This window comes from Phascolarctos cinereus, unplaced genomic scaffold (assembly GCF_003287225.1).
Source record: "Phascolarctos cinereus isolate Bilbo 61053 unplaced genomic scaffold, phaCin_HiC Scaffold_8;HRSCAF=390, whole genome shotgun sequence".
Taxonomy (NCBI): Eukaryota; Metazoa; Chordata; class Mammalia; order Diprotodontia; family Phascolarctidae; genus Phascolarctos; species Phascolarctos cinereus.
Window position 1 is genome coordinate 4846358 of NW_027556291.1, and position 25209 is coordinate 4871566.

General features: G+C 44.6%; 1 protein-coding gene across 2 annotated transcripts in view; it reads left to right on the top strand.

The window, feature by feature from the left end:
• Nucleotides 1–25209, top strand: part of PAK3 (p21 (RAC1) activated kinase 3) — a 75201-nt gene that overhangs the window by 17036 nt on the left and 32956 nt on the right. For both annotated transcript variants that reach the window (XM_078147714.1, XM_078147715.1), the window contains exon 2: nucleotides 23952–24155. In XM_078147714.1, the coding sequence (XP_078003840.1) occupies nucleotides 23981–24155 (175 nt within the window). In that variant the 5' untranslated portion in view covers nucleotides 23952–23980. The remainder of the gene's footprint in view (nucleotides 1–23951; nucleotides 24156–25209) is intronic.

A 25209-nucleotide genomic window follows, 5' to 3' on the forward strand; every position in this document is an offset into this window, starting at 1 on the left:
TGAAGAGGATCTCTGAGTGGAAACTGCAGAGAGGCCAGTTTAGGCCAGGTGTCAGGAAAACTCTTCCCCCAAAGGAGAATGGGCTTCCTCCAGAGGTGGTGGCTTCCCCTTCCTTGTGAAGGGCCTCCAAATGGACACTGTCTTGGTGCCTTTGGCAGGTTTCTGAAATGTTTCTCAGGGGTCCTTTTCTGGTGCCTTCTCCATAAAGAATGATGTCTCCCTCGTAGTGTGACATAAGAATATCCTTAGCCAGCTGTTTTTACTTCAAATGGCCTAGGGGGCAGCTAGGTGGCGCAGCAGATAGAGCACCAGCCCTGAAGTCAGGAGGGCCTGAGTTCAAATCTGGCCTCACCAAACACTGGACACTTACTAGCTATGTGACCCTGGGCAAGTCACTTAACTCCAATTGCCCAAAACCAAAAATAAATAAATAAATAAACGAACAGACAAATAAATAAATAATGTATATACTTTCTAGTTTTTTCTAGCCTAGAGATTGGAGAGGAAAATGCAGAAGAGAAGAGAACCTCCTGGCCAAGCAGAGGTGATGCTTTCCCCCTTAGTGAAAGGTTTTTCAGTCCTGGCAAAATCACTAGAGGTATACTTGAACACCTATAGAGATATTGCCTGGCCATTGTGATAAAAAAATCCAATACAGCTAAGGTAATTATCCCAACATCACAGATACTTAGCCCACTCTACCAGGTACATAATATCCACACCACCGCTGTGTGTGGTGAACATAGTACAATACAGGGCTTCATTTGATTAGATCTCCTTTAGTGATTCAGTGTCTTAATTACATTCATAACGTGTTACATGCACACATAGCAATAGTGTATGCATACTATCAGCATATAAGCAAGGAAACATAAAAAGGCAAAAAATCCCCCAAAGTCAGAAAACACATTCTCATTATCACTTTTCCAGCATCACCCTAACTTAGACTGATTGTTGGCTGGGTGGTTCTAGGCCTTTGTGCTTGCCCTGTACCCTTCTGTCCCGATACTTAGTCTAGGCTGATTATCAGCATCCTCAAATCTGCAAGCATGCAATCCCAAACCGGAGCCTGATTCTGGCAAGCTGTTGTACCCTCAGCTAAATGAAGCACTGGGCAGGAAAGGAGCTGTCTGGAGGGTCAGATCTCATCCATGGTGTGGTTGAGGTCTCCTTCAGGTGGAAGGTGACTTGCAGGGAGATGACAATACACAGCAGTGTCTCTCTCTCCTGAATCATCATATTTTCAATTATTATCTCACTTTGACAATCTCTTTCCAACTGGTGAGGCATCTCTTCAGAATCTAATTGGTTGACTGTCCATCACTCCTTTCTTCTTGCATCACTGTGGAGTCTAACTCACTCCCCAAATGGCAGTGATAGGGGCTTGCAGTCAAGTAGGTCTCTGTGGGGCTTTTTTGTCAACAGGCAAGTTGTTCAATCTCCCGTACTTGGTCTGCTCCTGTCACTAAATCTTGTACTGGCAAATGCAATCAGTTTCAGCTCACTAGTACTCTCCTTGTACAAGATTGCTTGCAAATGTGTCCAGTGTCTGTATAAAGGACAAAGGGCTTCCTTGGATCTGCATAAGCCAACAGTGATGCATGTGAGAGAGGCAGTGCACCAGGTCTTTCAAAGCTTGTTCATGTTTGTCATTATAAGGATATCTGAAAAATGTCAGAGTTTATATCAAAGAGGCCTTTCTTACCCTTATGCTCCTGATTCTCCTCCATCATTTATCCACGAGTGAGGTCATTGAGGGCTTCAGAAACAGCAACAGAGTTCTTGGAAAATTTGCAATAATATCCATCAAATGCTAAAAAAAAATTCCTTAAGTCTCAAAGATTTGTCATGGAGCTAGTTGTACTTGTCTGCTTTAAGCCAATGCTCACACCTTGATGGACGACGATACGGCCTTTCTATTTGACACAAGATTTTGTCGGTTGACAATTTCAGATGCTGCTTCAAGCCAATGCACTGCTCATATCATCACTGCTCTTCTCTCAGCATTTTCCCCAAAGGCAATGAAGCCACCTGAATGTATCACCTTCCATTTAGTTTATGTCCCCAACCACCTTAAGCCTTGGACAAGGGGCAGGTGCTCTGGAGATACCTCTGGGAATACATTCAGACTGGGCGATGAAAACTGGCTTCTTGTCATCCTTTCTCATGGAGATCTCCTCAGATTAGCTGCCTGTGTCTAATACTGAAAGCCCATGGCTGCTTAGCAGACAGTCCTTGAACTTTTGGCGTGGTATCGGGATCATTTAGTTCTCTTGTTCTCTTTCTCCTCGCATCCCTCAGTAGGGGCAGTGCATATGGTGCTCCTAAGTAGCAGTTCCTTCATATGGTTTTTGAGATCTGCCATCGAAGACATGGGAATCTTCCTGATATCTCTTGATAAAGTTGGAAGTCGGACAGGAGGGCTTGGTGGGTCGTTGCTCTGGTACGTCCCACTTATCCTCGTGCTTAGCTTTTCCAACCAGGCCCTTCTAGTCTTGAGGCATCAAGGAATCACCAGAGGCCACCTTCTCTGGAGGAGTCCGTGTTTGTATGAGGGGCTCTGCTACCACTTGTTCCTGGCTTCTTGTGAGCTCCTGTCCAGGCAGCATGGATGGCATTCTGGGTGTTCACGTATCGTGTCCTAGCCTCCTGCTCTTTGCAGTGTTCTGGTGATAACTTTGGGTAGGTTGGAGATAATCCCAATCCATTTCAACCCCACAGATACTGACTTCATTAGTGAAGTTCTGGGTTACTCCAATGTAGCCCAATTATGGGTGGTTCTTCTCATGTAGCTCACAGAGTCCTAGCTTATTTTTCTGAATGTCACATGCCTGGAATACGGTGGGCACTTGTGAAATGGTCGAGCACAATTCGACACTTTGCATCTGTGATCTGCATAGACGCTGCTATTTAAAATCCTGTGAGACCAGGTGGAATGGGTCCACATTAACAGTGGGTCTGATGTGACCTCTGTCCCTTGCCCTGTGCCCACTTCCAGAGGTTTGAGACCCAGCAACTCTGCATTCTTCTCCCAAGAACATCCTTCACCTGTGTGCAGCTCTGAAGATAGCTCTGCCTCTGCCGTTGTGGGGTATGATCTCCTGAGTCTTTGCTTCTCCTGTGCCCTATTCCATCTCTCTGCAGACTTTCTGGAATCCCTGGGCTCTGGGCAACAAATGGTGGGTGGTCTTTTGCCAAAGATTTTTCTGGGGCCAGCTGAAGTCAGAGTTTCCTGTAGGCTCAGGCCTGACATCAGTCTCACTCTTTGTCCTTGTTTTTCTCCTCTCTCCGCTTGGGTCAGTCTGACCTTGCCTGCTTTCTTGCTGCTCAGTCTGTCGGTCTCTATTGTGGACTGGCCATTTGCATTACAAAGTCAAGAGGCCTCTCCCTTTTGTACTGGTGACTCGCAAGCTGTGCTTATAGCTTGGAGGCTGCACATGCATCCCCTCACCTTGTGGCCCAATCCCAGCTTCTAAAGGGGCATTTCCTGAGAAGATTCTTCACTGGGACCAGGGCTACCCCTGGGGGAGGGGGAACCCAGACTGAGTAGCATCTGTTTTTAGGTGGTTCAGTTGACCCAGTGGCAAACCTTCCCTACCTATTACAGTTTTGAACTCTGAGAAAGCCCTCCTCTTCAGAGAAGGGCCAAGTGATCAGTTCTCAAGCACTCTGCCTATACCAGGAAGTTTTAGGACAATTTACAGAAAACAGAGCAGGTATTAGATGTCAGTGTTCACTTTACATTTCCCCAAATCACTGTCATTACTTTCTTTTTTTTTTTTTTTGCTTTTTGGTGAGGCAGTCCGGGTTAAGTGACTTGCCCAGGATCATGGAGCTAGGAAACATCAAGTGTCTGAGTTCAGATTTGAACTCAGGTCCTCCTGACTCTAAGGCCAGAGCTCTATCCACTGCGCCACCTAGCTGCCCCCTGCCATTACTCTTTGATGCTCTTACAGTGTCTTTATTTTTACATTGAACTCTATTCCTAGGTTTAGAAATCCCCTGCATTTTCTATGTACTTTGTTCTATGTAATGCATTTCTAAGGTTTTGACCTTCATTTTGTCCAATTCTAACGAAAGCTGGCTCAGCCAGCAGTGGTATGAAAGCATCCCACATGCACATACATGAGCAGCTCTAAAGCAAGAAGCAGATCAGCAACTCAGTGTGTCCCACGCCAAGAAAACCTGCTCCTGGCGCCACCAGATATGGTCTTAATCGTCACTGGGAGTCCAAAGGGACATCCTGACTTGGTTAGAGAGAGGGAATCCCAGTGGGAAAAAAGGAATCACCCCGTGAAGAAAAAAAACTTCCAAGAAAAACCCTGGTTTGGGCAGCTCTCAGGACTTCACTTGGACTTCGGAGTGCAGGGAAAGTGGGGCTCAAGGTGGCCACTAAGATGTCTGGGATATCTGGGTAAGTGGGTAGTTCCAGCGGGGAAGGCAGGTGTGAGCAGCATCGAGTTTCTGGCCCTGAGCCACCAGCTCAGTACCAACAAAGCACAGCCTCGGTTGCCTTCCCTGGGTTTCTTTCTAGTCCAAGAGGTATGAAAACTTCTACTGTGGTTCATAATGAACTTAACTCGTTCTCCCAGAACTGTAAGACTCAAATCTCTTTCACGGTGTTGCATGACCAAAAAGGATGTGTCATTCCGAATGGACTTTTACAATGCAATGAAAATGAAATTAAAGGTGCTGTCTTTGACCTGTGGGCTGCCCACTGTTCCCAGTGAGGTCTGAAATCTTCAATACCCCAACTCATTGGGCTGTTTCTGATGTTTCCTCAGTGCCTCCAAAGACCATATTAATAGAGGATTGATTGGCCCCTGATCATTTTGGTCTTTGTCTGATTCCCTACATTCCCTACCTAACGTCTGGCCGTACCTGTAATGACTGCCACTTGCTGTATTTATTCAGGGGCTCTTGAGTGTCTTTGGTCACAAGACAGGTGCTGTCACAACATCTCCACTGGGTCTCTGGAGAAGGAGGAAGGTAAGTAGGGGAGATTAGGGCATCTTAACGGGCAACAAGAAGGAAGCAAGTGGCTAAGGAGAGAGTGGGTGGCTAATGAGACTTCTTCTGGTATCTTCTTCCAAAAGCAGAGCGACATCAAAATGACCATAGGCAACTGCTTTGACTTTCAATGACTTGGACTATTCGCTTGCCCACATCCCACTTTTCTTTGGTACCTACTGATGGCAGGAAGTTGCAGAGGAAGACAAAAACCCTGGCCAGGTGAGCGTTCTACTCAACCGAGCAAATAAAGGCCATGAGGAGACAAAAGGTCAGGTCTAAATCAGGGCTTTTACAAGTCACAGGGTCCACTCAATTATTTAAAGACAGAGAGACGAACATGACAGGGTAAAGGGGAGAGCCTGGTAGAAAATTTTAGAAGCAGTCGTCATAGAGAATGGGTCTGGGCCCTTCGACACTATGGGATGCAAACCTCTCCTTGTTTGAAGGAGGAAGGCTCACAGGGGAACAAACACTGGGGATCACAGATAGTCAGGATTAGGATCAGGCCACTGAAGGACTATGGGCTCCATCCTTGTCATTTAAAGAGAGGCAAACTGTGGCCCAGCAGGGAAATGTCTTCTAGGTGGAGATCTCCTCATGAAACCAGAAGCAAAGAGTTCAAAGGCTCCCATGGAATCAGGGGCTTAGCGACCACCATGGCCAACCCTCAGTTCTGTCCTTGAGGACAAAGAGGCGTCCCCATGGGGTGGCAGAACAAGAATCAGGAGTCTTGGCAACCACCCATCCCCACTCAGTTATTTTAGAGGGATGGAAGCTTAGATCTCTAAGGGCAAAGGCATTGAGTTTCAGCCCTGGAATCAGGGCACTTAGAGATGATTTGATCCAACATGGTCATTTAAAGAGAAGCAAAGTGAGGCCCAAAGAGGGGGCACAATTTGGAGGCAACGGTTTCAGGAAAAAAGAGACTGGAGAGTCCAAATGTCTCTTCACCAAAGGGAGAAAACCCTGAGCAAAGAACGGCTGCTTGGGAGTTCAGGGAATGAAAGGTGGAGTCAGGGCCTTTGGAGCTTGTAATCACCAATCTGGGCATTTAAAGAAAGGGAAATTGCAGCACCAAGAGTGGGAAAATGGGGGCATGGGCAGCTCCAGACCTCAGCTTCCCCACCCCTGCTCTAACTTCTCAGGGCCCGCTATTAGCTGAAAACCTACTGGTTAAGAACCTGAGGAAATGGAGAACAGCACAGGGGAAGGTATTAATTGTGAAGAAAAATTCCGGTTTGGAATCACAGCATTTGTAGGACATCAAATTCAACCAGTAACTTAAAAAAAGCCAAAATGAGGACAGAATGAGGAAGTGGGAGGATGTCTTAGGAAAAAGATATCACAGACTAATCCAGAGAGGTCTTTGCTAGAAGTGAAAGAAATGAAAAAAGAGGAATATTGGCTGTCAGGGCTGGGAGCGTGAGGCTAGGAGTGGAGGAAACACCCCAGACCTTTGTTCTCAGAGTCAAAATTGGTGTCCTTATAGACCATCATCTTACTAAATTTCTTCTGAAGGAAGGGAAGCTGAGGCCCTGAGAAGTTAGAGGAGGGGTGGGGAACCTGAGGCCTCAAGGCCACGTGTGGCCCTCTAGGTCCTCAAGTGCAGCCCTTTGACTGAGTCCAAACTTCACAGAACAGATCCCCTTCATAAAAGAATTTGTTTTGTAAAACTTAGACTCAGTCAAAAAGCCGCACCTGAGGACCTAGAGGGCCACATGTGGTCTTGAGGCTGCAGGTTCCCCACCCCAGAGTTTGGGATGAAATGATGCCAAGTAAAGGATCAGGTAACTTAGAAACTCTGGTTTCTCAAAGCTTCATTTGCAAATGGGGAAAACTGTGGTTAAGAGAATCAGAATCACTATAGACCCTTGACTGTTTGTCTGGGGATAAAGGCCTTTACTGACCATGGGATCCCTTCCAAACATAGTGAAATTGAGTTCCTATGTTTGGGTTGGTGACATTTAGGAAGAAATGTTGCCAGGCAATGTATTAATAAAAATTCAAGGCAACCAGGGAACCCCTGTGGGGCCTTCCTTGAAGTGATCCTGGATTCCCAGAGGCTTGAACAAAGAGGAAATATTGGCTCTTATGGTTAGGATCATTGTGTAGACAGTCATTGCTCAGGGAAACTGAGGCTAGGAATGGAGCAAACCACCTGCACCCCTTGTCCTTCAGTCCAGAATCAAAGGCTTTAGAGACCGTGTTTTCACCAAATGTCTTCTAAAAAGAGGACAACTGAGGCCTAAGGGTTTGGGAAGAAAGGACCCCAGGGAAAGAATCAAGTACTTCAGGAACTCTGCTTTCCAAAGGCCTCAGTCCCCAAAAGATAAATCTATAGCTCAGAGGAAGACAATCTGCAGAAAGAAATGATTGTCAGGTTGGGGATCCAGGCCTTCAGTGACCATGGGATCCCTCCATTTGGAGGTACATTGGTAAATGTTTAACAGCTAGCTCCCTTAAAGAAAAATGTATCGAGGGCACATCTTTAAGGTTACCTCCACTTTCTTCAGCCTAGATAATCCACCAAACAATACATCAAGCTTGGATTTGTAGCATTTTCAATGTATAAATGCTCACACTGAAAACTGAACAATCTTGGATCCAGTAAGAGCTGGCTTCAGTTACCACTGCCCCCACTTCATTTAACCAGAGCCACAAAGAAGGAAATGGTCCTAGGCAGAGGATTCGTCGTTTTAGAAACCATTGCATCCAGGTGGCTCCTGGGTTCTCAGTGGAAATACAAGGTCATCAGGGCTAGGACTCATTTTCCTATGCCACACAGGCAAACTGAGGCTAGGAGTGGGGTAAATACTCGGCAATCTTTGCTCTCAGGGCAAGAATGAAGTCCTTTAGTGACCACAAGTTTCCCTTGGAGTCTTCAGTCTTCTTGAAGGAGGGAAATGGTGACTCTACCAGTTTATTTAGGCTTTGGCATAATAATAATAATAATAATAATAATAATAATAATAATAATAATAGTAATGGTAATCATCATCATCATCATCATCATCATCATCATCATCCTAGGGCTTGCGAGGATCAAGTCATTTTAAACCATTGTTTCCAAATGCTTCATTTCCGGAAGGACGAAACTGTGGTTCTGAGCAAGGTAATATATAGAAAACCACAGCTTGTCAGTCTGGATCCGCAAGGAAACCCTCAGGCCCCCTTGTCCTCAGGGCTACATTCAGGGCTTTTCGAGACCCTCTTTCAAACCTTGTCCACTAAATACTTTGAATGTTTGGGATTTGGGGAAGCTAGGATCCCAGGGAATGGATCAGTTCATTTTGAAAGCATGCTTTTTAAAGACTTTGTTTCCCAAAGGGTAAAACTCTGGCTCAGAGAAAGTTCATGCCATCGAAGACTTCTTCTTGTTAGTTTGAGGAATCCAGGCCTTTGGTGACTCTGGCATCTATCCTGCCACTTTAAACCAAGTCACACTGAGGTCTTGAGTTCCAGCAGCGATCCTTTTGGGAAAAGTGATCAAAGCTAGAAACTGGGATCCAAATGGCTCCTTGCTGGAAGGGATTCTTGGGTCTGAACTCAGACAAATATTGCAGGTCAGGACCTTTGAAGACTATGGTCTGTTGCTTTCATTAAAATAAACCAATACAGAGAATATACATTTTAAATAAATGGTTTCCATTTTGATTATATGAAGGTAAAAAAGCTTTTGCATGAAAAAAATTAATGCAAGTACATTCAGAAAGGAAGTGGCTGACTGGGGAAAAAAAAATCTTGTATTTCTATATATCTGATAAGCATCTCCCCTCCTAGATGGGTAGATGACTAGCAGAAATACGTAAGACCAAAATCCATTCCTCACGATAAGTGATCCAAAGGTATGAGCAGACAGTTCTGAAAAGAAAAATTGCAAAGTGCAAACACCCACATGGAAACAACGCTTCAAATCCCTAGTAGTAAGAGGCTGCAAATCTAAACAGTCCTGCACTTCCACCTCACACCGTGCACATGGGTCAAGCTGACAAAACATGGCAGTGGTCAGGTCAGTGCTGGACACATTAAATGCATTGTTGCTGTGGCTGTGAAGCAAGACGATCATTTTGGAAAGTCATTTGGAAAGTTGCTGGAAATTTGACAGACACTTGCACACCCTTTGCCTTGGAGAATCTGCAGACTCTTCGGCATGCAACCTAAGGTCAGTGTCCAAAAGAAAGGCTCCATGTGCCCCAGCACAGTTTGGTAGCAGAGAGCTGGGAGCTTCCTAGGTGCCCCTCAGTTGGGGAAACACTAAACAAATTGTATGACATGAATCTAAGGGAATTTCACGGCTCTGAGAAATAACATGCAATAAGAATGCAGAGAAGCGCTTAGATGAACTGATTCCAAGTGAAGTGAGCAGTGTAGACAATGACTACAATAGCGTGAAATGAAAGAACAACCACAAAACAATGCCACCGGAATATTGAGGGACTCTAATGATCAAACTTGGCCCACGTGGTAGGGGGTGGGGAGGGCCATGGGTCTGCAGCACTGCACACAAGTCCGATTTTTTTTGGTACGCTGATTATTTTAGCTAAATTTTTTCTTCCATTTTTTCCCCCTTTATTATAAAAGAAGGCTCTCTGGTAGCAAGTACTTGGATGTATATAGTAGGAAATGTAGGAGATGGAAAACCAAAAATTATTAGTAAACACTGAAAAAAAGAAAAGAAATGGCCTTAGGGAAAATATCATGGCCATTAACGGATAAAAAATTTCCCAATTCAAGAGATGAGGATCTGGAGACCCAGATAAGAGAAGATCCCTTGGGTCACGGGAAATCAAATCTAAAATCAGGGCTTTCCAGTACATTCTTTCTAACTCTGTTTTAAAGGAAGGTAAATTGAAGACCAGAGAGAAGTTGTCTTGGAAGGGATGATCCCAGTCCAATCATCAGGTAAACGTGTCATTGTTTAAAGGTAGAAAGCTAGACCCAGGGAGGAATGAGTTCCAGGGTTTGTGGGTATCTAGTTGGAATTCCATTGTTTCAAGACTACTCTGGACAGCCCTGTCATTAAAAAGGAAAGAAACTGAGGTGACAGAGTGGTGGCAGGACTTTGGAAGACATGACCCCAGATGGCACTCGGGCAACCTAGAAATAATAGGGTCCAAACATCTCATTGTTTAAAGAAATAAGTTAGGACTTAGAGATGGATGAAACCTCAGGATCACTGGTGATCAGGGCTGAAGTTGGGGTCTTTAGAGACCATGATAGCAATATAATTTTTAAATTTTCTAATATTGAAATTTATGAATAGATTTTATTTTCAGATCACTGTCATTTCTAAATATATCTGTTCCCTTTCCCCTACCCAGAGATTCATCCCACGTAAGAAAGAATAAATAAGCAAGAGAAAAGAAGCCGTTTTGAAAATTTACCCAGTATGGGATAGTGATGGTGATGATGATGGTTGGCATTTGTGTCACGCTTTAAGCTTTATAAAATGCTAACCCTCTTTTTTTCATTTGATCCTTGTAACACCTCAGTAAAGGAGATGTCCAGAGTCATACAGCTACTGACTGAGCCTCCTGAAGGAGGATTTGAACTCAGCTCTTGCAGACTTTGAGCATTAACATATCAAGGGATCTACCTCCATCGTCCTACACCTTGTTACATTCTTTCATCTTTTTCAAGGTCAAGTTTGGACCTTAAAATTGACCAAGGGCAAGTCACTTAATAGCCCTGTGCCTCAGTTTCCTAATCTGTCGAGGAGGTTGGACTCTATCTTCTAGCTATAAATCGGTAACTACGATACCCTAATTGCAATCTCAGATTTTTTTTTAAAGTGGTATTGGTTGTTCTTTGCCCTTATATTTTAGTCCTTTATTATAAAGTGAGAGAAACTAAATTCCAGAGAGTATGTGGGGACATCAGGAACAAATGATTTTATTTTATTTTATTTTATTTTTAAAAAAATTTTGTTAATTTATTTTGATTTATCAGCAATCACTTCCATATGCTTTTGAGTTGAAAATTTTTCTCCCCCTTCCTCCCCCCCACCCTCCCCAAGACGGCGCACAATCTGACATAGGCTTTACATTTACATACCCATGAAACATATTTTCACATTAGTGAAGTTGTAAGTAAAAATTAAAACCAACAGGAGGAACCATCAAAAAGATGACACAAAACTCAACAGAAGGTAAAAATAAGTGATAGCGATTCAACTTCCATAGTTCTTTCTTTGGATGTGGACAGCATTTTCTATCCTGAGGCCTCTGGAGATGTCTCAGATCCTCATAATGCTGAGAAGGGTTCAGTTTAGCAATCTTAGTCATTGCATAACGTGGCTGTTATTGTGTACAAAGTCCTCTTGGTTCTGCTCACTTCACTCAGCATCAGTCCCATATAAGTCTTTCCAGGTTTTTCTGAAGTCAGCCTGTTCATCATTTCTTATAGCACAATAGTATTCCATTACATTCATGTACCACAACTTGCTCAGCCATTCCCCAATGGATGGGCATCCTCTCAATTTCCAATTCTTTGCCACCACAAAAAGAGCTGCTATGAATATTTTTGTACATGTGTGTCCTTTTCCCATTTGTTCGATCTCTTTGGGATATAGCCCTAGAAGTGCTATTGCTGGATCAAAGGGTATGCACATTTTTGTAGCCCTTTGGGCATAGTTCCAAATTGTTCTCCAAAATGGTTGGATCATTTCACAACTCCACCAACAATGTATTAGAGGAACAAATGATTTTAGAGAAATATCAGAGATCTTAGAGCCCAATTGGACAAAACGTTTTCTTATTCAATAGATGAAGGTATGGAGATCCAGGGAAGTCAAGGACCATTGGGTTGAACCCCTTTTATAGTTGAAGAAACTGAGGCCCAGAGAGTTGAAGCCACTTAAAGGGTTTCAAGCTAGGAATCCAGGAGCTGAAGAGATCATCTGGTCCAACCCAGTTATTTTAAAGTAAAACCTTTATTAGTTAATGCCTTTTGTTTTTATGTCCCAGTAATTTCTGGGCCCTTCTCCTCCCTCCCCAAGAATTCCTTCTCTCTCTCTCTCTCTCTCTCTCTCTCTCTCTCTCTCTCTCTCTCTCTCTCTCTCTCTCTTTTTGCTTAGGCAGTTGGGGTTAAGTGACTTGCCCAGGGTCACACAGCTAGTAAGTATCAAGTGTTTGGTCTAAGGCTGGATTTGAACTCAGGTCCTCCTGACTTCAGGGCCGGTGCTCTATCCACTGTGCCACCTAGCTGTCCCAACCTTCCTGCTCTTGTAACAAAGAAAACATGACACAGTGACCCAGACCGCTAGCTTATGCAGGACAAGCCAGTTTGCTTTTTATTAGAAGGGAAACTCAGGCCTCAAATGGTCAAGGTGCTTAGGATTCCAGGGTTCCAGGGCAGGAGCCCAGATCTGAAGAGATCATCTGCTCCAACGTAGTGATTTCATTAAAACTGAGGCCTGGAAAAGGAAAGGCCATTGAAATCACAGTATGTCAGAGTTGGAATCATAGCACCTCACATAGTGTCTCCAGAGCATTGATCAGTTGGCTCTAAACTGTATTTTGTTGTTCAATCCTGTCTGACTCTTCGTGACCCCATTTGGGGTTTTCTTGGCGAAGACACTGGAGTGGTTTGCCATTTCCTTCTCCAGATCATTTTACAGATGAGGAACTGAGGCAAACAGGGTGAAGTGACTTGCCCAGAGTCACACAGCTAAGAAGTGTCTTAAGGTCACATTTGAGCTCACATCTTCCTGACTCCAGGCCTAGCGCTCTATCCACTCTGTCCACTGGGCCACCTAGCTGCCCCTACACCATATGGGCCCTTCTCAATGATGGAATGATTATTAGTTGTCACAGGCATTGGGCATTGCTAAGGACTTGACAAGTCATAAAGGGCACTGATGGCTTTGTCAATGTCCACAGGCTCTGCCTCCTCAGCTCTGCCTCTCACAAACCTTGTCCAGCTTTTTTTTTTTAAAGAGTCTAATTATTTTTTGAAATGGTTTTAAAAAGATTTTTCTGAACTTAGACATCAGTAAATATGAGCATTTTCACTTACAAAAAACAGATGAAAGGATAGCATATGAAACCAAAAAAATCTATTTCATTTTTCAAAGTCTATTTTAAATTTAACCCAGTAGTTTCAACACTACCCCCCCCCAACCCCCTCAAAAAAACAAACAAATCGAGACAGGTCCAACAAAGCCCTGTGTTTGCAGATGTCTGTCTGCTTTCACATTCTAGGCTGTCACCCTCAGTCGGCTACATTATTGTCCTCTCAAGATCTGATTGGTCACTGTATCCATCAGAATTCAGAAGTTTTGAAAATTACTTTTTCTTGACAATGTCTTAATCAGAGTATCAATTATTCTGCATCTAGTGGGAAAATTGCATGGTTTTGTTGTCATATGACCTACCGTATTTATAGCTTTCATAATATTGAACCAACCCTGCATTCTTAGTGTAAAGCCAACCTGGTCAGAGTATAGAATCTTTTTAGTATGTTGCTTACACTCTTGGCTAACATTGTGTTCAATATTTTTGCATTAATACTCATTAGTACTATTGGTCTGTCATTTTCTTTCATTACTTCAATCTCTCTGGTTTTGGTATCAAAACCATATCTGTTTCCTAGAAGGAATTTGGTAAGATCTCAACTTTTCCTACTTTTGCAAACAATTTATATAATACTGTAATTAATTCACTTGCAAAAGCAGCTGGTTCTGGGTTTTTTCCCTTTTGCAAGTTCCTTTGTGGTTTGTTCTGTTTGTTTTTCTGGGATAAGATGATTTAAATTCTGTATTTTTCCTGTTATTATGAATATTTTATATTTTTTGTAAATATCCATTTCAGTTGTCATCAACTGTGTTGGCATATAATTGGATAACATAGTTTCTAGTAATTTTCTTTATTCCCTCTGCATTTGTTGTGAATTTTTTTTCTTATTTTTATATTTGAAATTTGATTTTCCCCTCTTTTTAAAAAAAATTAGTTAATAGCTTTATTTTATTAGCTTTCTAAAATAGCTTCTAGTTTTGTCAACCCTTTTTTTAAATTTTATCCCTTTGATTTTTTAGAATTTCTATTTTGTATTTAGTTTGGCTTTTTCTCTTTGTTGCTTTTTTAGGTTTTTTTTTTTTTTTAGTTTTTGTTCTGTTTTAGTTCTATGTCTAATTCAAGTGTTCTTTCTCTCTTTTGCGGATGTCCTTAAGAGATCTACATTTCCCCCTAAGGATCTCTTTGGCTACATCCTAAAAGGTTTAGTATGTTACCCCATTGTTATTTTATTTGATTAAATTATCAATTGTTTCTATGATTTGTTCTTTCACCTACCATAGGATTAAGTCATTTAGTCTCCAATTGTTGGAGACCAAATAGTCTTTGAATTTTTAATCATTTCTTTAATGGCCTTATACTGAGTCTAATTTTTGGTGCATTGTGGTCAGGAAAGGATGTGTTTAATATTGCTACTTTTCTACATTTGTTTATGAGGTTTTTAGCAAGAGAGCTCAGGCCCTTGATGCTGTATGTCTTACCAATGATGATGGGACGTTTTCTAAAAGCTGCTAATAGATTAATTTAGATAGAAAGCATTACACAAGTGAACAGAGCCTTTGGTTTCAGAACCAGGCCCGGTTTGTGTGCCAAAATTGTTGCTCACAGTTAATTTTCATAAAGGTGCGCACACAGCTGAGATAGTCCTTTCTTTTCCCATTCAGTAATCACCTGACACATACTAATACTTGCTGATCTTCCTTCCTTCCTTCCTTCCTTCCTTCCTTCCTTCCTTCCTTCCTTCTTTTCCTTCCTTCCTTCCTTCCTTCCTTCCTTCCTTCCTTCCTTCCTTTCTTTCTTTCTTTCTTTCTTTCTTCTTTCTTTCTTCTTTCTTTTCTTTCTTTCTTTCTTCCTTCGTTCCTTCCTTCCTCCCTCCCTTCCTTCCCTTTCTCTTTCTTTCTTTCTTTCTTTCTTTCTTTCTTTCTTTCTTTCTTTCTTTCTTTCTTTCTTTCTTTCTTTCTTTTTTCTTTCTTTCTTTCTCTCTCACTTCCCTGTTTCATTCTCTTCCTTTCTACCTTCCCTTCATTTCTTCCTTCCCTTCCCATCCACACTTCAAAGTTGAAATTTATCCTGCTTGTGACTGTTTCCTCCCCAAGCCTATGTTCCTGCTTCAACCTTCCCCCGTCTTCGTATGTGTGTATGCACCTGTGTACACATTCGTGCACATGCGTGACTTCAATCCTCCTTTATTCAGTTCAGATCAGTTCATGATATGGTCACCCCTTCCATCCTTTCCTCCATGTTTGTAAACTCTTGCCCTCTCCAATTACAAGACTTAGTGGCTTCTTCCCTCTTCAGCAAATTCCCTCTTCTTTTCTCTCAGCAAGCGAACAAAAGCACACTGAGACCTCCATCTTTTTCTCAGCTCTGTGCCCCTTGAAGAAGTGGGATTCTGAAGAGCCTTTTGTCTCTTCTCCCTTCATTAGAATGTGCTTCAGTATTGTTTAGTCTCTCCCTTGACTCTTGTGTTTGCATTTCAAAGTTTCTGAGAAGCTCTGGCTCTTTCATCAGGAATGCTTTAAAGTCCTCCATTCTATTAAAGGGCCTTTTCCTCCCTGTAGTTTTATACTCAGTTTGTGAAGCTAAGTTATTTTTGATTGTCAGCCTTTTAGAATGTCATATTCTAAGAATTTACCTCCTTTGTAGTAGGTATGTGATTTTGACTATGCTATATTTTTTCTTTGAAAAAGACTTGAAAGCTCTGGATTGTGGCTATAATGTTCCTCGGTGTTTTTTAGTTTGGGGTTTATTTCAGGAGGTGATTGGTGGATTCTTTCTGGTTTTGCTTCTAATAGATCTGGACAGATTTCTTTTATGATTTCTTGACATTTGGTATCCAAGTTTTTTTGTCTGGTCTTGGTTTTCAGGGAGTACAGTGATTCTTAAATTCTCTCTCGTTTTTGGGTCACCTGTTTTTGAAAGTAGATATTTCCCATTTCCATCCATTTTTTTTCAGTCTTCCGACTTTGAGCTAATATTTCTGTTTTTCATGGAGCCTACTACTTGGCTCAGGTTTGCTGCCTTCTGTTCTAAGCTGTTAATTTTCCTTCTACTTCTCTCCTCCAGAGCTCTTATTTCAGTTCTAATGAGTATCCTCATTCCAAGCTACTGTAGGCTTCTGGTTTGTTTACCAGAGCTGAGGCTGAGCTTCCTTGATATGACCCTTTCCTGGCAATTGGAAGCATTAGGGTTGTTTACTAGAGTTCACACTGGTTTATTGGCTTCATTTTTGTGAAGTTCTGGCCTGGAGCAACTCACTTCTGTTTCTCTTTAGTTTTTGACATTAAAAAGGTATACTGAAAAGCACATTGGTGCAGAGAGACTTGTAAATCAAAGAGGGCTTTGTAAATGGTAGAATTTGCAAGCAGGAGAGAAAGAGAGAGAGAGTTTTGTAAATTGTAGAGGATATAGTAACAGTAGATGACCTTGTCAATGGTACAGGGCTTTCTAATCAGTAGAGGGCTACAGAGCAACTTGTGAATGGCAACAGACTTTGTCACATGTAGAGGGCAGTGTAAATGATTTCACAGAATCGCAGAAATTCAGAGTTGAAAAGGATCTCAGAAGCCATCTAAGCTAGCCTTTTCCTGAAAAAGGAAATCCTTTACAATATACCTGGAACATACTCATCCATCCCCTCTAATAAGGGGAGCTCTGCCAGCTTCTGAGTCAGCCCATGTCACTTTGGGGTGTCACCAATTGTCAGGAAGCTTTTCTTTACCTCATATTTCCTTATACACTCTCTGGAATACATCCCCCAAAGATCCTAAACTTAACTTTTGTCTTAAGCCTTTTCCTCTCTCATTTTTTTCCCATCTTCTGAGACTCACTGCATCCTGGTGCCATCCTTATGACGTGATATCTTTGGCCGCCATTTCCAGCACTGGTTCCACTTTCCCTTGTACCTGCTTCCCCTTCCCCAACACACTGGTCAGAACACTTCTTGCTCCCCGCTGTTGGTTCCAAGCTTTCCCTCTACCATCATCACGTAGTAACGTATTTATCCCTCAATCCAAAATCTGGTAGCTGTCGTCTGTTGACCTCCAGCATACTCTGCTTCTTCCTCAATGGGCACAATGTGTGGGGCACAGTCTTTTTCTCCTCCCCAACCTTCTTCAAGCTCTAATCTTTGAGTTCCTCAGTTCCCTTATTTCCCATGACGTATTCCTCCATCCCAACTCTACCACACGTAGAGATGTCACATCCTTGATGATAATGATGATGATAAAAATAATAACAGCTTTTTGGTAGTACTGTAAGGTTTGCAATGCACTTTATATACATTATCTCAGTATATCCTTGACTCTTGCCATCTGAAATGCTTTTCTCTGATCTTAGACTTTTCCCATTATATCTTTCCCTTTGCCTCACACTTCCTAACCCATATCACCCCCCGCCCAACATTATTCCGTAAACTCCAGTGACTCCCTATCCCCTCCAGGATCAAATATAAAACCTTCTAGTTGGTGTTGAAAGCCCTTCACAACTTCCTTTCCCCGACCTTATTCCCCTCCATTTACTCTGCGATCCAGGGACACTGGCCTCCTTGCCTTTCCTCAGACAAGATACTCATCTCCTGATTCTAGGCATTTCCTCTGCCTTTGCCCAGGCCTGGAGTCTTCCCCCTCTTCCTCTCAGCCTCTTGGCTTCTCTGGCTTCCTACCACATTCTGCATGAAGCCATTTCCCCTTTTCCCTCTGAGATTACCTGCAATTTATCCGTCTGTAGCTTGTTTGTACCTTGTTGTTTCATGTTGGCTCCCCCTTAGACTGGGAACTCCTTGAGGGCAGGGATCGTTTTTGCCATTGTTTTGCCCCAGGTCTTAGCACAATGCCTGGCATGCTTGTTCATTTGATCTGACATGACTTTATGTTAGGCCCAATTTTTCCTCTTTGCAACTTTCACTTATTGCTAGTTCTACTGTCTTGGGCTAAACAGAGAAAGCCTAATCCAGCTTCTATTTCATGTCCTCTCTGATTCTTCTCTCCTTGAGGCAAAACATCCCCACTGCCTTCAGCTTATCCTCCCCTTGCATGGTCTTGCATGACCTGCAGGGTCCTTCTGGCCGCTTGCCTCTGGATGCTCTCTGGCTTAGCAATGTGCTTCCCATGTGGCACTTGGATGCACCAGATGGGGGCTGACCGGGACAGCTGTCCCTGCTTTAGGCCTCATTCTGGGCCTCTCTTCATGGAGCCTAAGGCCAGATTGGCTTTTTTGGTTCTTCTTGGAGTTGAAGTTCACTTATTACCCCCTTCTTCTGGCCTGATCTTTTTTCAATCAAACTGCTGCTTAGCCATGCTCCCCTAAGCCATACTTCAGAGGTTAATTCTTTGGACTCAACTGGGAGAATTCACATTTTTGGTGATGGTGGTGGCGACAGCGGCAGCAGTGTTGGGTGGATCTGGAATTCAGCACCATAGGCAACTCCTTGTGTGGGAATTCCCTCTACCAGTGCAGCTCAGTAACTGTCTTAGATAGTTACTTGGGGCGCTAGAGGTTGCGTGGCTTTCCCATGATCACATAGCTAGTTGGTGTCAGAGGCAGAACTTGAACATAGCAGGAGGTTAATGCTAGCTGACTTGACCAAATAAGGAAAATCGGGGTTCAAGTTCTTAGCCTAGTACTGGGGATGCAAAGAATGGCAAAAAGAGGATCTCTGCCCTCAAGTAGCTTACAGTCTAATAAGGGAGACAACGTGCAAACAAATGTATAAACAAAATCTATAGATGTCCATTTGTGGATATATGTGATCTATTTACTAAATATAGCTAGATCAGAGTGATGAAATATACAAATGTATATTTATATTTCTAGAAATAGATTAAATACATAGATGTAGGTTTATAGGATTATGTAATAGAGATTTATTAAATATATTTATTGAATATATGCATATATTTATAGAAACATAGGTTTATATTTATGTAAATATGCTTTATATATTTATATATAAAATATATAGATGTAGACTTATATTTGTACAATATAGATTTACTAAATATATTTATTAACACATACATATATTTAAATAAATATGTGTTTATATTTACATAAATATATGTATTATATATAACATATAGATGTAGATTTATCTCTTTATTATGTATATCTATATATATCTATAGATGTACATGTGATACATCAGGGATAACCAAGAGAGTAAAGGCACTGGAATGAAGGGGAATCAGTGAGGGTTTTTCTCAGAAGGTGGGATTTGAGCTGAGATTGAAGGCCGCCAGGGAGGGGGGGAGGGAGAGCATTCCAGGCCTGCTCACAGCCAGACTACGGAGACAGCATGGAGCTGTGATTTCAAGACTCCATTCACTCTCTCCATGTTACCTCTCCACATTTATCCTTATTAGATTTTCTCTTCTTAGATTTGGCTCAATGTTCGAGGAAGTCAATCACCTTGAAAGTCCTGATCCTATCTTTCCCCCAGAGTTTAGCTGTCCTCTCAGTTTTGTGTCATCTGCCTTTGACCAAATCATTGATAAAAATGTCAAACAGTGATGGGCCTGGCACAGATCTCCTTTGGAGACATCCTTTCATGGAACCACTAATGACAATCCCTTTGGATCTCATAATTCAACCAGTCCTGATTCCACCTAATTATGTTTTCTGTATCTTTCCATCTTTTCCACAAGAATGACTTGAGGGAATTTATCTGTTTTGCTAAAATTGACAGCATTCCCTTGATCTAGTAATCCCATCCCAAAAAGGAAATAAGTTCAGTGTAGCATGAAGCCATGATGACTCTTTGGGACCATGACTTCCTTTTCTAGGTGTTCATTTATCTGTCTGATAAGATTTGCTCATTCAATAAGTGGATGAATATCTTCTCAGGTTTTTCCAAGAATCAGCCAGCCTCATTGGCTTCTAATGTACTCACTCCATTTTCTTCCTTTTGCTGTAGATCAGGACATTTTCCCTCCTCCCAGCCTGTACCCCCTCAGGATGTTTTTCCATACTCTTTCAGAAATCAGTGATAGGCTCAGCAATCCCATCTGCCAGTTCTTTTAGCACTCTGAGATTTAGTCCATCAGGGCCTGGTGAGATGAATTCACTCAGAACAACTAACTAGGCGCTCTTCCTATGGTACCAGCTCCCAATGAACCCTTTTCTAGCTGTTCTTTTCATTCCAGAGATCCTATTTCTTGGTAGGGCCAACATGCAGTGTAAGAGGCAAGCAGCTGGGCCCTCTCTCTGCTGTTGCTCTCATCACCCCCCCCCCCAGCTGAGCAGAGGTGGCACCCCTCTTTGAGTGTCCCTTCTCAGTGTCTCTAAGAGAGACCTTCTGGCTCTTCTGAGCTTTTCTGCCCAGTCTCAGCTCAGTCTGTGCTTTAGCACTAACGGCTCTGTTCTGACAGGACCTTGCCATGCCTTGTATTATTTCCAAGGGCAGAGGACAGGAGAGAGCATTCATTTTAAGCCATTGAGGTCATTGTGAAAGATCTTGGAAGGTCTGAAGATATTTGTAAACTGTAGAGGGCCATTAAATGGTGGAAGCCTTTGTAAAGAGTAGGGGACAATGTAGCTAGTGAAGAGATGTGTGAACATTGGAGGGTTTGATGATCTGTAGAGGGCTTTGTGGATGGTAGATGATGTCTTGGAGAAGGTAACAGCAGAACTGGGCCCTGACAGACAGGGTCAGGAATAGGTAGTGGTGGGGGGGGATGAGGCAGAGAGGAATCTTCTTTTAATATGTTTGGGAGCTGGGCAGGGCCAGCAGGGGACAGGAAGGAGAAAACAAGGCTGGCGGGGTTGGTAGGGCTTAGTACATGGAGGGTTCTTAGAGTTGTTTGGATTAGATCCTGTGGGTCAGAGAGAACCAGGGAGAACCTCTTGGATGGGGAAGGACAGTGAAGAAAGCGGCAGTTTAGGAAGATGAAACTGAAGAGCAGCCTTAAAGACTGGATCAAGTACAATCCTCTCATCTTACAGAGCAAGAAACTGAGGAAGCTCGGGGGGGAGGGTGGGGGAAGGGACAAGGCCCCAGGTCAGACCTTTCATTCAGGCTTCCTGACTCTACCCAGGGTTCTTTGTCCTTTGCTCCCTGCCTCTCACCCCAGGAGGCGCTCATTCATTTACTCGGGTCACTTTTCCTACTCATTCTTTCATTCACTCCCTTACTGCTTCATTTGTTCTTTGTTCAGCCCCTACTGTGTGTAGGACCCTGTGCTGGCAGTATTGGGGGGTAGGGTATAGGGGGAGGCAGGGAGGAAATGCAAGGCCAATTCTGAGCTGGGCCCTGCCCTCTGGGAATTCCTCAGCTAGCATTCTTAAAAGAGTTTCTCCCCTTGGGCTCTGTGAGGGGAGTGCATCTGCCTAACCAGTCAGCAGAGCAAGAGTACCTACTGTGTGCAGAGGCCCCTGCTGGGAGTGGTTTTGGCCCATGTAGCTTGGCCTGACCAACCCTAGTTTCCCTCCCTCCTCCTCTGTCCTCCTCTGTTCTTCTCCCTTGGCCCAGCTTGGCTCCCCTGTTGGGCTCTGGGCTCATGGCCAATGATGGGGTAGAGAGGCAGTGACATCAGCATCGCTGGGGACAGCCAAGGATGGAGGCAGCTGGGGACGGTGGGGGCTCCCGGGAGGAGGTGAGAAGGAAGGAGGCGGCCCTGGACTCTCTCTCTTTTCTGCAGCTGCTGGAGAAGAGGCAGGTGATGCCCACACCCTCTGCCCGGAGGTAGGGACACATCCTGCCTGGCCTGGGGCCTGGGGGGCTGAGGAGTTGGGGGCACCAGAGGGCTGCAGCCTGGAGCTGCCTCTCCCACCTTGAGGGTGAGGAGAATGGGGGGTTTCTTTTCCCTCATCCCTAACCTCTGGAGAAGGAGAGGGAGATGGGAGGAAGAGAGGAGGCAAAGAGAAAGAAAAGCGGCCCCAGTCCAGCCCAAATGACTTGACTAGATGATGCCAAAGACCCTTCTAGCTCTCTGCTAGCGAGTCCATCAATTACATTGAAAAAGCACCAGTTGGGTGTTCGGGAGGCCTGAAAGCTTTTCCTGTAGGCCCAAGGAGGCTGTTGCTCACTGGCCATGGGATCTCTCTGGGTGTCTGTTTCCTTCTCTGTAAAAGAGGAGGTCATGGAGACTAGATGACCCCTAATGTCCCTTCTAGCACAAAAAAATGATGACTCAGTGACATTGCTGGGGAGTGAGCCAGGGGGTGGAATTCCACCCTTGCCCACATGCAGATGAGTTCAGTGTTTGAGCTGTGGGCCCCCGGGGGGACAGGAGCTCTCTCCAGAGACCTTACCACAAAAGAGGCCCTTCAGACGGCCCAAAAGAACAGGTGGTTAAGCTGAGTTGATGCTGATCCCAAGCCCAAGGGTGTGTGCAGTAGAGGGGGCGGGGGTGGGGGCGAGGCAGCCCAGGAAAGGGGGAAGGATTGGGAGCCAGGCCCTCCCTCTGAGTCTCCAGTGATAAAGGGAAGGTGCGAGGTGCTCTGCATGTGCTCATGTCTCTGTTCCCCTGTTGTAGCCCCCAGTAGCAGGGGGGGACTGGCTTTTGCTTTGGTCTCTCTCTGGGGTCCCAGCTGCTCTCCCAGTGCCTGGCTGGTGGGATCGGGGGCTTGAATCTGAAGGCACAGTTGGGTGACAAAGCAGGCCAGACCTAACCTGACCCCAGGCAAGAAAGGCGAGAGTCTCTCTAGCCCCTCTGCACTCTCTGAGGGCATCCGTGCCAACTTGTACCTGACCAGGAAGCCCTCTGGGCACGGGCAGCTCCGAGGACCAGACCAATATCTCCCTCAAAGAGCAAAGGAGATGATGTATGGAAACTGCTTTGCTATCCTTGAAGGCTCACTCAGTGAGAATGGCTGTAGTATGACCTGGTCCTGGTCAGAGCCCAGCTGGAATGGTGGGCCTAGGTTACATGGCACAGTTTTTGGAAAGACTGACAAGTCGCAGTGTGGGTAGGGCAGGGCAGTCGGGATGGCGAGGGGACTGGAGGCCTTGCCACATGAGGGGCAGCCTGGAGAGAAGATGGGGTGGGTGTTTGTGCGCGTATGTGTGTGCGTTTTGTGCACCAGTGTCTGGGATTATGGGCTTTGTCTTTCAAGTATGCAAGTTCGTCATATAGAAGGGGAACCAGCTTTGTGTCGCCTGGCAGCCCCAGGAGCAAGGTGGGTAGAAGAATAGGGCTCATAAAGCTATAGGGGCTGGCTGGATGTGAGGAAGCATTTTGTGATAGTCAGAGCTACTCAAAGGGAGTTGGGAAGTGGGGTCCCTCCTCGTATATAGGGTGCTCTCGCGGCTGGGTTGGACAGGCTGCCATTTTGGAGATCACTCCCTGCTCTGCAGTTCTGTGTTTTGCTGTTTTGGCATGATGTAGCTGGGGCTGTGTGGGTTCAGATCCTGCTAGCGGGGCTTACTCTCTGTGTGACCTTGGGCAAAGCCCTTTCATCAGGTTTCTCTGCACAGCAGTGGGTGATGGACAGACAGGACCTGCCCCCCCGCCCCCCATTCCTTTGCAGGCTCATTTTGAGTCAAGTGCTTTGTAAACCATAAAACCAGGACTTCTTATTAGGATTATGGGTGTCTAGGCTTGGATCCAGGCTCAGCAGGAAGGTCTCTTCCAGCTGCTTCCGCTGGGTTTGCAGGTACTGCTTGGGCAGTTGTCAAGTGGTAGAGGAATGCCAGCAAAGACAAGCTTGGACACAGAAGGCCATGCAGAGTGGAGTCCCAGCTGGATTCTGACCACGCACCCGGGTGCCACCTTGAACGTTTCCCTCTCAGCGACTCGGTTGCCTCATCTGTAAAGTAATAAGGTCGGATTGCAGGTCTGACATTGGAAGGTCAGAGTTCTTTGGGCCCCTCCCTGCAGCAGTGACATTTTGTGACCCAGTGTCCCTTCCAGCTAGGATGTCCCCCAGCTCTGGCATTCTGTGCTCCCACAGGCTGTGGCTAACTCACTCTCTTCCCTCTTCCTTCAGGAGACTGTGAAGTGCCAGTGCCGCTGACCATGTCTGACGGTGCAGACAGTGAGGAGAAGCCCCCAGCCCCTCCGCTGAGAATGAACAGTAACAACCGTGACCCCTCTGCCCTCAACCACTCCTCCAAGCCCCTGCCCGTGGCTCCAGAGGAGAAGAACAAGAAAGCCCGCCTCCGCTCCATCTTCCCTGGAGGAGGGGACAAAAGTAATGTATTGCCGGCTGCTCCCTTTTCTCTGCCTATGGCCACACTCCCTCTGGGCCTCCCTGGGGGCTCTTGGGAAATGGCCTTTGAGCCGAGGTTCTCTGTCTTTGTGAGTTTTCAGGGTTTCCTAGGGTGGGGAGTCTGGGCTTTGACCTAGGACAGTGGCTCTGTCATTTTGTGACAGGAGGTTTGGCACAGGGGACACAAGAGACCTGGTTTTGTCTCTAACACTTGCCAGGTGACATTGTTCGCAGGGTCTCAGTTTCCCCCAAAATGTTAAATGGAGATAGTGATTATAAAAAGTATGAGCAGAATACAAAGTGCTTTGGGATTGGAATCCAGAGAGCTAGGTTTGAATGCTGCCTCGGTAACTGACTACCTGTGTGACCTTGGGCAGGTCACTTCCCCTTATATTGGGTCAGAGTTTCCTTCTCTACAAAATGAAGGGTTGGACTTGAAGATTCCTTCAAGTTTGAAATCCTATGGTCCCTCCATAGCATAGTTTTAAAATTTATCTTTTTTATTAAAAATATTTTTTGCATCACATTCATTTCTGAAAATATCCCTTCCCCCCCTCCCCCCCCATGAGCCATCTCCAGCAAGAAATATTTCCATGGAAAGTAACACAAAGCAAAGCAAAGCTGACAGTACATGTGGTGTTCTATCCCCATAGGCCCCCACCTCTGCCACATTTCCTCAGCTCTTCTCAGGGCCCGAGCTTGGCAGTCATGATCAGACAGTGTTTGGTTTGCACTGTTTTCTGTGGTTGTGGTCACTGTGCGTATTCAAGGCTGGCCATGGCCACCAGGCTCTGCCCCTCCCCAGCTACCCTCCTGCCAGAGATGGGTAGCCAATCACTGCTTGCTCCTGTGGTAGCCCCTGGCCATTCAGAAGAGCTCTCCTCCTTGGGAAGCTGGGATCTGCGTCCCCTGTGACTTCCACCACGGGGTCTAAGTTCTGTCCTCTGGGACCAATCCTTCTTCAAGATGGCTTTGTCTGGCATTTCAGCCAGGAACCATGTTGCCACTGCCCTAAAGGTTGTAATTGACCTCTCTC